The sequence below is a fragment of the Sinocyclocheilus grahami genome, unplaced genomic scaffold (genome assembly GCF_001515645.1).
Source record: "Sinocyclocheilus grahami isolate Dianchi unplaced genomic scaffold, SAMN03320097.WGS_v1.1 scaffold609.1, whole genome shotgun sequence".
NCBI lineage: Eukaryota > Metazoa > Chordata > Actinopteri > Cypriniformes > Cyprinidae > Sinocyclocheilus > Sinocyclocheilus grahami.
In genome coordinates, this window is record NW_015505788.1 from 950,194 (window position 1) to 966,969 (window position 16,776).

The 16,776-nt window shown below is 37.4% G+C and overlaps 1 protein-coding gene and 2 long non-coding RNA genes across 4 annotated transcripts in view; 1 reads left to right on the forward strand and 2 right to left on the reverse strand.

Annotated features, from left to right (window-relative positions):
- Positions 1–747: 747 nt before the first annotated feature.
- On the reverse strand, positions 748–5,390 carry LOC107557592 (uncharacterized). The gene is made up of 3 exons (XR_001605412.1): positions 5,295–5,390; positions 4,163–4,297; positions 748–2,349 (listed from the first exon to the last, which is right to left on the reverse strand). It is a non-coding gene; the product is annotated as an uncharacterized lncRNA (long non-coding RNA).
- A 780-nt stretch (positions 5,391–6,170) lies between these two features.
- The window catches only part of LOC107557593 (uncharacterized), a 20,452-nt gene continuing 9,846 nt past the window's right edge, over positions 6,171–16,776 (forward strand). The window contains exons 1-2 of the long non-coding RNA XR_001605413.1: positions 6,171–6,182; positions 9,605–9,606. This is a non-coding gene — a long non-coding RNA (uncharacterized lncRNA). The remainder of the gene's footprint in view (positions 6,183–9,604; positions 9,607–16,776) is intronic.
- The window catches only part of LOC107557591 (RNA-binding protein Musashi homolog 1-like), a 38,793-nt gene continuing 29,970 nt past the window's right edge, over positions 7,954–16,776 (reverse strand). Inside the window, exons 11-15 of one of the 2 annotated variants that reach the window (XM_016241070.1) lie at positions 15,249–15,305; positions 13,996–14,052; positions 11,384–11,443; positions 11,100–11,254; positions 7,954–9,642 (exon numbers count right to left, since the gene is read on the reverse strand). In XM_016241070.1, coding sequence (XP_016096556.1) covers positions 9,601–9,642; positions 11,100–11,254; positions 11,384–11,443; positions 13,996–14,052; positions 15,249–15,305 — 371 coding nt within the window. In that variant the 3' untranslated portion in view covers positions 7,954–9,600. The remainder of the gene's footprint in view (positions 9,643–11,099; positions 11,255–11,383; positions 11,444–13,995; positions 14,053–15,248; positions 15,306–16,776) is intronic. The other variant, XM_016241071.1, reaches the window with a different exon arrangement.

Genomic DNA, 16,776 nt, shown 5'->3' on the forward strand with positions numbered 1-16,776 from the left:
GTGTGTGTGTGTGTTTTGAGAATATTATTAAAGACGTAACTTTGAATGAACATTCTGTTAACAATAATAGGCCAATGCCCTGCAGAGTTTAGCTCCAACCCTGATCAAATACACCTGAGCAAGCTAATCAAGGTCTCCAGGATCGTTAGGAAATCACAGGTAGGTGAGTTTGATCAGAGTTGAAGCTAAACTCTGCAGGGCACTGGCCCTCCAGGGCAAGATTTGAGGAACCCTGTCTTAAAGGGATAGTTCACCCAAAAATGAAAACTACACCACTCACCCTCAAACCATCCTAGGTGCATATGACTTTCTTCTTTCAGACGAATACAGTTACATTACATTAAAAATAGTTACGTTAAAAAATATTCTGTCTCTTCCAAGCTTTATTATGCCAGTGAATGGTGTTCAAGATTCTGAAGCAAAATAAAAGGCATCCATCCATCATAAAAAGTGCCCCACACGGCTCCAAGGAGTTTTTATAAAGAAAAATGCCAGAGGATTTCGATATAAGCCAAGAGGAGACTGGTTTTCCTTTGCTGTAAACAAAGGATTTTCACCAGAGCTGACGCTACGCCTATGTCCCACTCTCTCATCATCGCACGTATGACTGTTGGAGGAAGCTAGAGATCACGGTTTATAAGTTTTAAATATGGTTAAATACTTTGATTCACTTCAGAAGGCTTTTATTAACCCCCCGGAGCTGTGTGGAGCACTTTTTATGATGTTAGTCTCATACACCTAGGATGGCTTGAGGGTGAGTACGTCATTTTTGGGTGAACTATCCCTTTAAGGTCTATAACACAAGATGTACTAGCAATACAAAGTTTCAAACATTGTCCAGAATATTTCAAGCTAGAAGAGGGAGGAATATATCCAAAACAGTATCATGAAAGAGTATGAAAACATGGGGACACTTGTTGATGGGGGTTCTGTGCCCCAGTACTTATGAAAGGCTAGAAACGCCCCTGATGTCCCATAACACATTTCACATTCTAACTCAGACTGTTTACTGGGCTGTTTCCCAGGAGTGTGGGGACATTCTTGTGTTTTTCAGCACAGGCAGTGCTGAACCAGCTATCCTGTGTCATGTGACCCCGCTGGCCTGAACACGCTGGGATAACAAGAGGCCGCTGACACCACCGCGGGATTGAGACCCAACACTATATATAGCACAAATGAGGGCTGAAGGTACATCTCCAAATACACCAGCTCTCTGGCCTGAAGATTAAGCGGGTTGGGGGAGATAGAAAAATAAATTAGGGGCAATAGCTTCAATATCAGTATAACGCTATCCTTTCTCACTTCTGTTAGTGATTTTATTTCTTACATAAGTTTAAGACTGATAAGTGAAATTCATTTTACTTCCATATCCATAATAATGTATGGAAGTTGCTTGAGACGCGAGACATGCTTTTGCTGCCAATTTGTTGCATTATTATTATTATTACTATTATTATTGTTGATTTTAGTTGTTGATGTTGTTGTTGTTGTTCCACACATAGTTGTGGGAAAATCGTGCGGTGGCATTAGTGGTGCAAAAATTATACATTTCAGTTTTGTATGAATGGTGCTTTTTTAAAATGAAGTTTATAATGTAATCAGGACAAGTTCATCAAAACATTATTTCCAAATGAGTGTCTTTTTCATTTGTAAAACATCTGACAACACATAAGCATCTCCACAGACTAGCCTACATGAAAACTGAGAAAATTTTAAACTCAAATATATAGAATCAGTATTTCATTTTATTTTTATTAAAGAGCCTTTTCTTGTTTTCATGATCTACTGGCAGAGGAAAACACTAAGCACCAACATTGGTAATATTTACATTTTCCATAATTTTATTTTTTTTTTTACAGATTTTATAAGAGCTGTTAAGACTTGAAGACTGTAAACAGTGTGATGTGTTGAAATGATATTTAGTAGTTAAGGTCACTATTAATCATTTTTGTAGTGACATTCAACCCTGAAACCATTGTACATTTCAACACCGGATTGCCACAAAAAGAATTAGAAAAAGAACAGACATGCGTGGTTTACAAAATTATTTACATATTCAGTATGTGCATGGATGCATAATATTCAGTGGTTTAAAAGTGCATATATCGAATGTGATTGTAAAAAATTCTTGACAAAAATGGCATAACTTTTCATCTACCTCTCTCTTCTATAAGCATGTTCATTTAGAGCTGGACTGCAGATGGAGGAGAGCTGATGTCCTGTGCTGGATCTGTCCTGCTTTTGGTTTCATGACTAAAATCTCCGTTCAGTTCAACAGACAGAGCGACCCAGTGTACGTCCTTCACCCAGAGCACAGCACGACAAAATACTGTCATCTTACACATGTTTCTAAACAAACAGAAACACAAAGGGTCAAATCAGAGAAAGAGTAACATTACAGGCTCATTCGTTTTATTTTTTAGATTTTATTAACCCATTTACATGTCCTCATTCATCAGCATTCCACTGAATGGATTATGTATAATAAACAAATAATTATACATATTTTACCTCTTTCGTTGTAAAATGAAGTTGTCATTATTTCACAATGTAGATTATGACTTTTTTGAGAACATAAAGAATTTAAAATGACAGGTTGAAATAATATTTGAGAAAGTGACATCAAGAAAATCTGTGGTTTGTTAACTGTCTTTAACCTTCATTTAATTGGCAAAGGAACAATTAAAAGAACTGGCCAACTTAAATGTGTTTTGTATATATAAACAATTTTTAATTTTGATGGTTGCAACACACTCCAAAAAAGTTGGGACAGAGGCATAATAAAAGTGAAAAGGTTATAGAATATCCAAGTTAAACTGTTTTGAAACAGTCCAAAATAAGCAGGTGAACTGGTAATAGGTGAGGGTGTCATGATTGGGTTTACGGAGCATCCTGTCTTTGCCAGCAAAGCTGATCGTGGCTCATCACTTTGTGCCAAATTTCATGAGAGAAGTGTCAAACAAATCAAAAAGAATGTAGGTCTTTTACCATTTTGTGAAAAGATTTAAGGAATCCAGAGAAATCTCAGTCTGTTTGGGGCAAGGCAGGACACCTCAGCTGAATATATGTGACCTTTGAGCTCTCAGATGGCATTGCATTAGAAACCGTCAAGCTGTGGTGTTAAATATAGCCACATGGGCTCAGGAGTACTTCGGAAAACCGCTGTCACTTAACAGTTTGCAGCTGCATCAAGAAATGCAACTTGAATCTCTGTTACACAAGGAGAAAGCTATACATCAATTCTAGGTAGAGACGCCAGCGAGTTCTCTGGGCCCGAGCTCATCTTAGATAGTCAAAAAGACAGTGGAAATGTGTACTGTGCTCAGATGAGTCCACATTTCAACTTGTTTTTGGGGAAAACGGACATCAAATTGTCAGTCCCAAAGACGAAAGGGAACGTCCACGCTTCAATCAGCGACAGATGCAAAAGCAAATGTCTGTCATGGAATATGGGTGCATCAGTGCAAACGGCATAGGTGACTGGCATATGTGTGAAGGTACCACTGATATGGAGGCATATATTGGGATTGTACAGAGACATATACTGCCATCAAAATGACAACTTTCATGGGAAGTGCATGGTTATTAGATGAAGACAATACAACTGCGTGGTTTCGTAGACACGTGTGGATGTGACTGACTGGCCAGCAGATCTGTCTCCTATTGAAAATGTATGACCAGTCATGAAAAGGAGAATCAGACAACAATGACTATGGACTGCTGAGCATCTGAAGTCTTGTATCAAGTGAGACTGGGCAAAAATGTTGCTTGCAAAACAAAAAATTAGCATCCTTAATTCCCATATGATTAAAACGTGTAATTAAAAGGAAAAGTGGTAAACATGCTTCTGTCCCAACTTTTTTTGGAGTGTGTTGTAGCCATCAAAATCAACATTTGTTTATATTTACAAAATAAAATTAAGTTGGCCAGTGAAAGCATTGGAATTTTTTTATTTGTACTTTAGTCAATTAAATAAAGGTTAAAGAGAATGAACAAATAACATATTCTTGATTTTTATGGCATTTCACAGAACGTCCCAACGTTTCTGGAATTGGGGTTGTATATCATTTAAAATAAAATAAAATATTTAGCCACAAATTGCATTTTTAAGAGATGAGATATGATTATATAAGACATGAGAGAATGAGTGACAGTATGTTACCGTGCTGAAATGCACAGCGCAGAAGATGGTGATGATGAGGATGCCGATGATGATGGAGGCAATGGACACATAGAGCGCCATCTTCCCTAAATGCCTCGAACCCTCATAATCTCCCTGATCATAACTGTTTCTGGACTGTAAAAGACAGAAGATACATTCAAATTAACATATATACAGACACAAGACCACAACCTCTGTGTGTGTGTGTGTGTGTGTGTGTGTGTGTGTGTGTGTGTGTTCATCCAGTCAAACTAATATCAGCAATCAAACCAAAAATTTTTTTTGTCTGACATACAGCAGGAGTTCTAGTTGATGATATTCTGGTCTCTAGCTATAGGTGGCTATGTATTTATTTATTCATTCATTCATTCATTGGCCTGTTTTATCATCTGCTAGGTTCCAGTTGTCTGATTGCTACGTTGAACAAGTAACAAACATGCACGAGTCTTCAACAAACAACAGCAGGAATTATGCCCATAGCATAAAGAGATAATGAGTTAAGCATTTCAGTTTAATATGCTGAGAAATTTTTTGAAATCATAGCCTTGAAGGTGCAGAATGTAATATTGACACTATTGTACACTAGTGGTTGAAATGGGTACTGCAGTCCAAATTCAAAATTGCAGAAAGAGTTGTTTCTACCTCTCTCTCCTCCTCAGACTGGACGCTCACGCGGGTTGCCAGATTGAGGCCACGCAACAGGAACGAGTTTTTTCCGGTAACTGGCAACCCGGGGTGTCTAAATGCTATTGGATAAAGCAGCAGTCGACGAAATCATTCAGACCAAAACAAAAACTGACGATCCGACACTGAACACACATTTCAAAGCAGAATAACTGTCTGTAGCATTGTTTTTTCAGAGAAACAAGTATGTGAACTTAGCATGTTTTCTAAATATGTGCAAACATATTAAGGTATTTTTATGCTTTCGTCCCCCCCCCAAAAAAAACATTCAGCACCTTTAAAGTATAATCAGTAATGATAGTGATACCTTACGTCTTGTCACTAAGTGAACTATCAATATAAGCCCTTGCTTTCATGTAGACATATAATATAATATAAAGGCAGATAAAATTACAAGGGTTTCCAGTTTTAGTAAACGCAGTCCAGCCGGATATGATCGTTAACTCACCATTACAGAGAACACCAGGGCTAAAATGTTGACAGGGTAGGCCGGACAGAAGCAGGTTAGGATGGTCAGAAGCAGGTAATTTCGCAGAGGAGGTTGTGGGGTATTCTTTCACTCCAGCTGAGATACGCCGAGAATTATCTCCCCCCCCCACCCCCACACTAGCTAGCGCTCTCCTTTACTCTCTCACTACGCATTCTTGTTTGTGACAAATTAAGGCCAAGTCAAACAATCTCTCCTACAGTGCAATGGAGGGGGTCTTCTTCACATCACATTCTGCTTCTCATTCCTCCTCTCCCCACATACACCGCTTATTCATGACCCAATCCAAGCTTTTCGGGGAGGGCTGATGGGGAAATATGGGCCCATATGCAGATTGGTAGACTGCACTTCATTAGGTTCCTCTTAGCTTTTTTCTATCCCCTCTTTTGACAGGGAAAAAGAAGGTGGGAGAGTGAGATGGGGTAGGGGTTTTGGCTGGGGGGGGTGCATTGAGGAGAGAAAAATCCCTTCCCACTTCTTATCCTAATGATCTCATTTCAGCACACGGGAGAGCCTGGCTCTAATTGATGTCAAGTGCGTGCTTTCACTGTTAATCAAGGAGATGGCATCAAACGGGCTTTGCGTGGGTCTGAGTACTGATCTGAAGCCCTTCGTCCACAATACGCCACTGCTGGACTCCAATTATACCAGTCCAGACGGCCAGCCAGACCCTACCTGTTTAATTGGGATAGCACGGCCACTTCCAATGCTGTCTGCGCGGCCATCCATCCCTTTCTTCTCCCTGTCTGGTTCGTTTCCCTTCCGAGACTGTGGGGGAGAAGACATCATTTTAGTCAAAGGCGAGCTAGCTGCTAATTGAGCCTGACTTCAGACTAGATCCAGTTTGGAGTGCAGGGCACACACATGACTTCAAAAGTCAAGGGGGTATGAGAGGGGTGATCTTGACCTTGACGTGACCCCACCCCCACAACTTCTTAAAAGCAAGACATGTGGTACATCTGCACTACTAACAAGTCAACAAGTCAAAGGTTTGGACAGTCTTTATCTATCTATCTATCTATCTATCTATCTATCTATCTGTCTGTCTGTCTGTCTGTCTGTCTGTCTGTCTGTCTGTCTGTCTGTCTGTCTGTCTGTCTGTCTGTCTGTCTGTCTGTCTGTCTGTCTGTCTATCTATCTATCTATCTATCTATCTATCTATCTATCTATCTATTTGTCTGTCTGTCTGTCTGTCTGTAGTTAGGATAGTTCATAGCCAACAGTGTTTATTTTATTAATAATTTTATTTTGTTGATAATTATTTACTACTAGTATTCTATAATTATATCATTATTCTAGTATTGCGGAGGTACTATTAAATTTTTTTAATTGCAATTTTAGTTATTTTTATTTCATTTTAATTTTGTGTTTTTGACATTTTTATGATTTTTTGTTTTTAAATGCCTGCATAGTTTTTTTCCTTAGTTTTAGTTTTACTTATTTTAGCTAAATTCTAGCTTAATCTTTTTTCATATTTTATTTTACTTAAAATTTATTTTAAGATTTTTTTAATGGTTTTAGTTGTATCATTAGTTAACTATAATAACCCTGATGGTCTGTTAATATTGAAACCTTAATATATTTTTAAATATGTATAAAATATTTAATATAAAATAAAAGCAGAATGTTTTATTTTATTAATAATTCCTTCATTTTGATTACTTTATTCTGAAACAATTATATATATATATATATATATATACATGTATATATATATATGTGTGTGTGCGTGTGTGTGTGTGTGTGTGTATATGTGTTTTATTTCAAAATATTTTTTTGTTATATAATCTTTGAAAAGTACTGTGATATTTGTCCAATTTTTTCTAGAATTTTACATTCTATTTTTATGAAATTTGTAAATGTTCAGGGTTTACAATATTACTCAAAATTCACATTCACTTTTCCCCTGTACAATGGGATATTTTAGATTTTGCATTTACTACTCAAATGTATATTATAAAGTGTGTCATTTATAAGAGTGCAATCCATTCTGCATATGACCAAAACATGACAATCTCTGCTAACATCCCCTGCAAATGCAATGAACCACAAAGAAAAACATGAATACGGAGGCCATCAAATGGAATGTTTTAAAATAATTTATTAGGATCTTTTTACTTGAAAATTTCCAGAGGTGAAAAAAAAAATTAAAAATACAGTAAAGGGCCAGCGAACCAGCGTATTTGAGCATCAGGTCACAGTGTTGACGTGCAGCTCCACAGCAATGGGACAGAGTGCCGCCCACTGATGCTTTCCAGTTCCGCCGCTGATCCCCTTCAACAAATCCTCCAAACAAACAGCTAACATGTACTGTAAAAATCTGAGAAACTTTCAAGGGGTTAAAACGGATCTTGAAAAATATAGATTTTTTTCAGAAAAATAATTATTAATGCCACATAACCGCCATCGTATTCGTACCACCGTTAACGGCGTTCATTATTACTTGAGTTTAAAATTAACTTATTGCTTTTTGTTGGTTAAATAGGTACAGTGTGTGCCATGCAGTAGTTTTGTGAGGCGTCCCCGTCAGCTGGAGTTTCGGTCGTCACGTGACCACTGCTCCAAAAAGAGGCAACACGTGTCAAATGGAAGACTGAAAATGAATGCAATTAAGTAGAAATCAAACAGATCCAATGTTGCTGAAATGAAAAAAAAAATCACTCTGAATGTCTATTATTAGTCAAGCGTAACAATTACATAAAAATTAACAATTTTCCCAGAAGGCCTCCATTAGAGCTGTGATTTCAGAGACGTTCCTCTCCATTGCTGGCAGAGACAAGACAGTTTCAAAGGTGGCAGTTGAATGCATGTAAACTAGCTACGTGTACATCCATACTTCAGTTACACTCACACACGCACATCCCAACACACAACGACAGGTGTAACAGCGCTCAGACTCCTTTGCTTTGTAAATTTGTCCTTCATTTCTTCAAAAAAAAAAAAACAGCGTTGTACCGTCAAAAACGAACAGAAAAAGGAGAAAGGGAACGATTTACAATAGAAGTACACTGCGCAAAACATTATATATATAATATATATTTCCAAAAACAGCATGAAGAGAAGCCCAGCAGCCGTGCTCTTCGAAAATGAGGCGGATCAAGACCGCGTTTCCGTTTCCCAAACACGCAACCAAATCATTTGCTCTAATGGAAAACATTCACGAGCGTGAGGATTCATACGAAACCGAAACGACAGAAAGGTCCGTTTGATTCGGAGAATTTAGGCCGAAAGAGTATAAATGGAGTCGAAAGCGAGAGAAGCACAACCAAAGACCCACATCGGTCCAACTTGGTGATGAAACTAGTCTCAGAAATGCAAGACTGAATGTGAAGAAAGATGTTTGCATGTTAAGAACCATAAAGAACCCTCAGCCCTCCCGCAAACCCCAGTCCATCATTCAATCCGAACCCTCGAACCCTCCCAAAATCCATGCATATATACAGTATCTACAAAAAGAAGCCGAAGAATGAGCCTCAACATGAGCAGAATGGATTTCTGTGTAAAAATGTGTCAAATATTCTTACATCTGAAACTGTAGAATGCAGATTCACGCAGAAAAGTCATGAATGAGGCCCATTGTTTCTTATGTAAAACCAATTTTACGAAAAAAAATTGACGATTCAGCGTAAGAATGTTCGTTATAACATTACAAATGCTGTGTAAAAACTACCAAAATATACATTTTTGTCCTGTCGTTTTGCTTTGTTTTTTCACAAATTTGATTCATTCTCACGTATTTGTTCGGTGTTGTTTAGATTCGTTTTAAAAACCAAACAGATCCTGGACTTTTTTTCCAGTTTCGTGCCTCTTCTTTCTCTTTCTCTCTCGCTGTCTTCTCGACATCATCCGTTACAGCATGAGTACAGTAAAAACATAAAAACACAGTCAGCAAAAATACATAACAAATGCAGAAAAATTGTCAAAATAAAAATCCGGGGAAATGAAATTCCTTGCGTTTCCGCACGTACAATCAAACAATATTGTTTTGACAAAGTTTCTTTCTTCATTTTTTTTCTTTCAAAAGAAAGACCGCAGCATATCATAAATGAGTCGGATACGTCAGGAAGGAAATACGGGATGAGGAAAACGAAAAGTGATGTTAGTAGAGAATAGAGAAAAAGAAAAGTTGGAAACTCCAGAGCGGAGTCAGGAGGGACCGCAGCCGCCCGTGGGGTTCGTCCCAAAAGCACGTCACATCGCCAGAAGTGCTCACGGTTCACAAGCGCGTGAGTTTCTCCTCCCATGCTGGGCTCTGATTGGACACCCCTCAGTGGTAGCCATTGGTAAAGGCCGTTGCAATCAAAGGACCCTTGGAAGAGTGAAAGAGGAAATTTAATGGAATGTTCCAAGTTAAGTGACATAATAATGGAAATAATGTATTTAGTTTGTAAAAACAAGCAAAAATCGTGTTTACAGTAATGCACTTGCAATGGAAGACTTTGTGGCAAGGCATTCTGGAGAGATTTAAAGCAAAAATGCGAAGCTCGTATTTTTATTAAATTGCTCATTGTCATTTTTCTGTACAAAATGTGTATTAGAGATGCAAAGTTGTTTCAGTGGTTCTCATTTCTGGTGCAATGTGTTAATAGCAGTGTTGTTATCGATAACTAAAACTAAAACTATTACAATTGTTTTTGGGAATTGAAATAAAGTTGAAATCTGAATGAAAGAGAATGAGAATGACTCAAATTTCTGAAATAAAATAAAAGTATTAGATGAAAAACTTAAACCTAAAAAACTTTAAAAATGTAAAATGTTAGTTGCCTTGGCAACTAAGAGAAGTAGGTTTAAGTTGAAGTACTAAAATTACTAAAACGAAAATGTAAAAATACAAATATATATTAATGTAAAATTCAAAATATTAATAAATACTACAAATAGCATATAAATAAGTGTAAAAAAAAATTATGACAGGCTTGTTCTTAGCAGTGTTGTTATTGTTAACTAAAACTGTTAAAAATCATCTCCATTAACTTAAATAAAATAAAAGTATTACATGAAAAACTTAAAAAAAAACTTGAATGAAATGAAAATTAGAAATGAACTACTAAAGCAAATACGTATAACTAAAATGACTAAAACTCAAATAAAAATAAATTGAAGCTAAACAGAAATATTCCTTAGAGATATAAATAATACAATTGTAAAAGCACATAACAAAACTTATCAAAATTAAAACTAAAATTTAAATATAAAAATGGCGGTGTTGTTATCAACTAAAACTATTAAAAAGTATTTTCATTAATTCATTAATTGAAATATGCTAAAATACAATAATATAATATTACATGAAAAACTTAAACTTAAAAAACTTTACTAAAATTACTAAAACTAAAATGAATTAAAACCAAAAAGAAATATTTGTATAAAAAAACTAATAAAAATCCCAAATGCACATGGCAAAATTACTAAAACATAAAACTAAAATGAAAATATAAATTGAAACAAGTTAATTCAAAATATTAATAAATGCTACAATATAATGTAAAGAATACTTCAGCAGGGAAAAATGATTAATGCAAGTAATAAAATGCAAATAACTATATAATAGTAGCAAAATAAATAGTAATGCTCTTTCAGTGGAATTCAGTAGGGCACATAAATCAATAACATACACACATTTATCAGTAATGTACTTTATTTTAATAAACCTCAGACTTGGCACAAGTCGCATGGACTTTTATGTTTATTACTTTTGTCCTTTTTGACATTAATGTTATATTTCGAAATGTGTATATGTGTGTCTGTATATCTGATTGTACTTACCCCGAGTCCGTGTCCAAACCCTGTGCTGGGGGCGGGACTTGCCGCACTGATATAGCTGCTGATTCCTGAATCCTGATTGGCTGCTGCATACAGGTCTGCCATTGGCCCAGGGCTGCTGGTGCCCAGGAAGCCGGCGGTACGTGAGTGTGTGGAACCTACGGTGAGGGACAGATGTCTTAAACATTCAGAAGGTGCTTTACAAGTGGAAGGAGTTTAATACATTTTAAAATCTGACAAATAAAAGTACATTTTCAAACAAGCAAAGTAAATGTGATTTTGCGTACCTCTGACCACCGCTGCAGCTGCGGCCGCTGCCATTGGTCCGTAGGCTGTCAGTGGAATGGCTGCGGGACAGAGAAAGACAGAATGCCACACAAATACACATCAGTTCGAGATTCTCAAGTCTTGCTCTACTTTAAAGATGCTGTATGTAAGTTTTTGACTCTACTAAAGCATAAAAATACCATAATATGTTTGCAGATATTTAAGAAACATACTATCTTAGCATACTTGTTTATCTGAAAAACAATGCTACAGTCAGTTATTCTGCTTTGAAAATGTGCGTTCCGGGCCGGAATGTAGGTCTCTGTTTTGGTTTGTGAAACCCGCCCACTGCCAGTTTACCCAATTGTATGTTGGCACCCCGGGTTGCCAGTTGGCGGAAAACACAGCGTCTTTCATTTCTTTCATCGTCATGTGCGCTCGTTCCTGTTGGTGCCTTCAATCTGGCAACCTGCGTGTGCGTCAAGTCTGAGGAGGAGGGGCCGGGTGAAAAAACCCTCTCCAATATTTTGAATTTGGACTGCAATACCTAGTTCAACCACTCGGTGCTGTATGTCAATCCTACATACAGCACCTTTAAAGGTAGGGTATGTGATTTTTCGAAAACTGAATAGCAAAACAAACTTGTAGCCAATCAGCAACAAGGGGCGTGTCTACCTGTGATGTGGAGGAGAGAGCTTTCAGTGCATGGGACGGACATTAGCCGAGCCAAGCGACAGAAAGATAGAGAAAACGTCTGCGGAATGATAAGGCAAAAAGTAGGACCCATGTAAATATTGGATCAGCTGCCTACACTGGACGCGCTCAAACGACCGTTGAAAACCATTTGAAATTTGTGTCAGCATGTCATAAATAGAACCCGGCAGCAGTTTTCTGTCGGGGATTTGTTGCGCCGCGCCGCTCACGTCTGATGTAGACACGGTGTAACATTGGTTTTGCTTTGTTTCACAGAACTAATTGTTGCCTGGGTTGCGTACGTATATGTGGGGCGGAGCTATCAAAATAGGGGCAAGACCCTTTTGGGGTAGGGGCGTGCTTGTTTTGGTGATTTCAAATATCAACATTGGCTACCAGAAATCGCTTACTCTGCCTTTAATATCCTGTTTCACAATGCAACATGTTATGGTGAAAAAGTATTTAAATAATAAAAAGTATTTAATAAACTTAAATCTTACGTTGCATGTTCAGTGCACGTTATACTAATGCTTAATTTTAAAAATAAAAATACAACTGTAAAAATATAATTAGGTGCAATGATCCTATAAACAAGGTTTATTATATGCAAAATATAATTTTCAATTTAGTTTCATAAATTCAAAATAAATAAACAAATGCATAAAAATAGACTTGTCTATAAAGGTTTTATTTTTAAAAAAAGTTGTGAATATCCAGTTTCTTTAGTATATGAAGAAAACATTGAAAGCAATGCAGAATTTATATAAATAAAATTTTCATGAAAAATAGAAACAGAAAATAGAATAAAATAGAAATAGTACTGTTTATAAAATTTGGATCTGTAAGAATTTTTGTTTGTTTGTTTGTTTGTTGAAAGCAGTCTCTTCTGCTCACCGAGACTGCATTTATAATAAAAATACAGCAATATTGTGAAATATTATTACAATTTAAAATCATACTTGAATACATATTCAATTGTAATTTATCCCAGTGATGCAAAGCTGAACTTTCAGCATCATTCCTCCAGTCTTCAGTGTCACATGATCCTTCAGATATCATTCTAATATGCTGATTTGCTGCTCAAGAAACATTTCTGATTATTATCAATGTATGAAGACAATGTGCTACTTCATACTTTTGTGGAAACATTTTTTTCAGGATTTTTGATGAATAGAAAGTTAAAAAGAAACAACATCTACTTCAAATAGAAATCTTTTGTAACATTATAAATGTCACTTTTGATCAATTTAATGCATCCTCACTGAATAAAAAGTATTATTTTCTATTAGTTTACTAACTCCAGACTTTTGAACAGTAGTATGCAAGTATGCACCATCTGTACGCTGACTATAACATTAATACAGAATTCTGGCATGAAACTCTAGATGGTGCAATCCGATAGGTCTAGCTCAATCTGACCTGGTGACATCATTGTCAAATGGCAGCTGATTGGTTCTCTCCTGTATCGTCCACCTGCATAGATCTGCTACGGGGTGATTCATGTAAGCTATATGGGGGATATTCATATGTGTTATATGTGCAGCAGCAGTATTTCTTACATGCTTACAGCAGCATGTTGTGGATGTATTGGCAGTAGCAAGTCTCGGTACTTGCTCTGCCGCAGCAGCAGCGTAGCAGATCTATTCCACCAAGACCAAATACATTAACATTGTCATGTACATTACCATGCCAATCCCTCCGAGAGTTGTCATGACAGAACTCTGTTTAAGCAGTCCTGCATGTTAACTTGAGGCTCAACCAGTGACTAGTTTAAGGAAACTTGTTTGAAACCACACATCATTGCATTGCAGAAATGGCACACTGCAGCTCTGTCTTGGATCTTTAATTGAAATGAAGGAGAACACGAGACACTTGTGGGAAAATAAGCAGCATGTGGGTTTTTTGTGTGCATGTTTGTAAAGCCAGACGACCGACTAACCTGTGATCTCTGGGGGGTGAGAGGAAGTCAGAAGGGGTGTCCGTTCTAAATGGAATTCTAGAACAGAAACGGCAAAAGAGCGGTTTGTGAATGAACTCAGCGTAAACAAGCTCCGAGCTAAAACACCAACACACACACACACACACACACAGAGTGAGTGTTTTTCCACATGTAGTCCTAACTACGCAAACACACTGACGTACACCATGAAAGGAAGCTTTCAAGCAGCAGAGGAGAGACACGTCTATGCGCACAGAAACACACACAGCGAAGCCACTTACAGCCAGGTGTAGCTGCTACACAGGAGGAAAGGAAGGGAACAGATTGAGGTGCAGAAGGACACGAGGAACAAAAAAGACAAGGAAGAGAGAGAAACGGGAGGACGTGGTTAGATCGCTGATCTTAAGGTGTGGAGTTAGTTAGACATGGAGCTGTAACACAAAACGGTTGGTGTTAGTGCTGGTTTTTTCAGGATTTTTGATGAATAGAAAGTTAAAAAGAAACAACATCTACTTCAAATAGAAATCTTTTGTAACATTATAAATGTCACTTTTGATCAATTTAATGCATCCTCACTGAATAAAAAGTATTATTTTCTATTAGTTTACTAACTCCAGACTTTTGAACAGTAGTATGCAAGTATGCACCATCTGTACGCTGACTATAACATTAATACAGAATTCTGGCATGAAACTCTAGATGGTGCAATCCGATAGGTCTAGCTCAATCTGACCTGGTGACATCATTGTCAAATGGCAGCTGATTGGTTCTCTCCTGTATCGTCCACCTGCATAGATCTGCTACGGGGTGATTCATGTAAGCTATATGGGGGATATTCATATGTGTTATATGTGCAGCAGCAGTATTTCTTACATGCTTACAGCAGCATGTTGTGGATCTATTGGCAGTAGCAAGTCTCGGTACTTGCTCTGCCGCAGCAGCAGCGTAGCAGATCTATTCCACCAAGACCAAATACATTAACATTGTCATGTACATTACCATGCCAATCCCTCCGAGAGTTGTCATGACAGAACTCTGTTTAAGCAGTCCTGCATGTTAACTTGAGGCTCAACCAGTGACTAGTTTAAGGAAACTTGTTTGAAACCACACATCATTGCATTGCAGAAATGGCACACTGCAGCTCTGTCTTGGATCTTTAATTGAAATGAAGGAGAACACGAGACACTTGCGGGAAAATAAGCAGCATGTGGGTTTTTTGTGTGCATGTTTGTAAAGCCAGACGACCGACTAACCTGTGATCTCTGGGGGGTGAGAGGAAGTCAGAAGGGGTGTCCGTTCTAAATGGAATTCTAGAACAGAAACGGCAAAAGAGCGGTTTGTGAATGAACTCAGCGTAAACAAGCTCCGAGCTAAAACACCAACACACACACACACACACACACAGAGTGAGTGTTTTTCCACATGTAGTCCTAACTACGCAAACACACTGACGTACACCATGAAAGGAAGCTTTCAAGCAGCAGAGGAGAGACACGTCTATGCGCACAGAAACACACACAGCGAAGCCACTTACAGCCAGGTGTAGCTGCTACACAGGAGGAAAGGAAGGGAACAGATTGAGGTGCAGAAGGACACGAGGAACAAAAAAGACAAGGAAGAGAGAGAAACGGGAGGACGTGGTTAGATCGCTGATCTTAAGGTGTGGAGTTAGTTAGACATGGAGCTGTAACACAAAACGGTTGGTGTTAGTGCTGGGCGGTATGATGGTTTCATGCAACGCTACAGATTTTGCTATGCCATGGTAGAGCCAAATGCATGAATATTAGTGACAATAAGTCAAGCTGAACTTGTTATAAAGTTCAGTTGTTTACGGGTGCAAAGTCGCAGCTCATTCAATCACACCTTAGATTTTGTACCACAGGTTTTATAATATAAATTTGACTGTTTTGAGGCGTTTGTTTAACAATGTGTTTTTATTTAGCTAGGGTGACCATATGTGCCCTTTTTCCGGGACACATCCTGGCCAGGATTTCTATATTGCCTAAAATATCCATGTTATACGTTAAATAAAAATTTTTATTAGATAGATAGATAGATAGATAGATAGATAGATAGATAGATAGATAGATAGATAGATAGAATCAATTATGTTTATATATAATAATGCATACTTTTGGACAATTCAGTAATTTAAATACTGTATATATTATGTATATATTATGGGTGTAACAGTACCTCTGTTTTGGGGTCACAGTTCGATATGAGTTTGGTACAACAGGAAATGTATTTTTTCATTTATTTTGAACAGACAGTAGTGCTACATGTAGCATTAGCAGTTGTTTTTTTATTTGACTTAGACTGTATAATTTCAAGATTTAAAGCAAAAACAGAATGGTCTGATTTGTGAAATTGTGCTACATAAGACACCTGCACAAAACAAAAACAGCAGATGAAAAGAATGAAATTGCAAATCACTCTCTGACAGCAGGTGGCGCTTATGGAACAGCAGGATACAGCGTTTCCTTGGTTACCGCTGTAAATAAACCAGCTGCTTATAACCACTACTTTAATATGCATTATATGGAAGTAAGAGAAAAAGAAAATGACTAGGGCTGTCGCGATTCGTCGATTCTATTAGACTATTCGATTTTTTTAAATTCTCGACTTCATTTTGCCTGCGTCGACTAACCAGCAAAATACCGGAAGTTGCGCATTTCACGGACGAGAATCCATAAAACACATTATTAGACTGTTTCCCAAGGCCTCATGATATATTAAACCTGTTTAAAAATAATTAAGCATAACTGTGAATTCACAAAC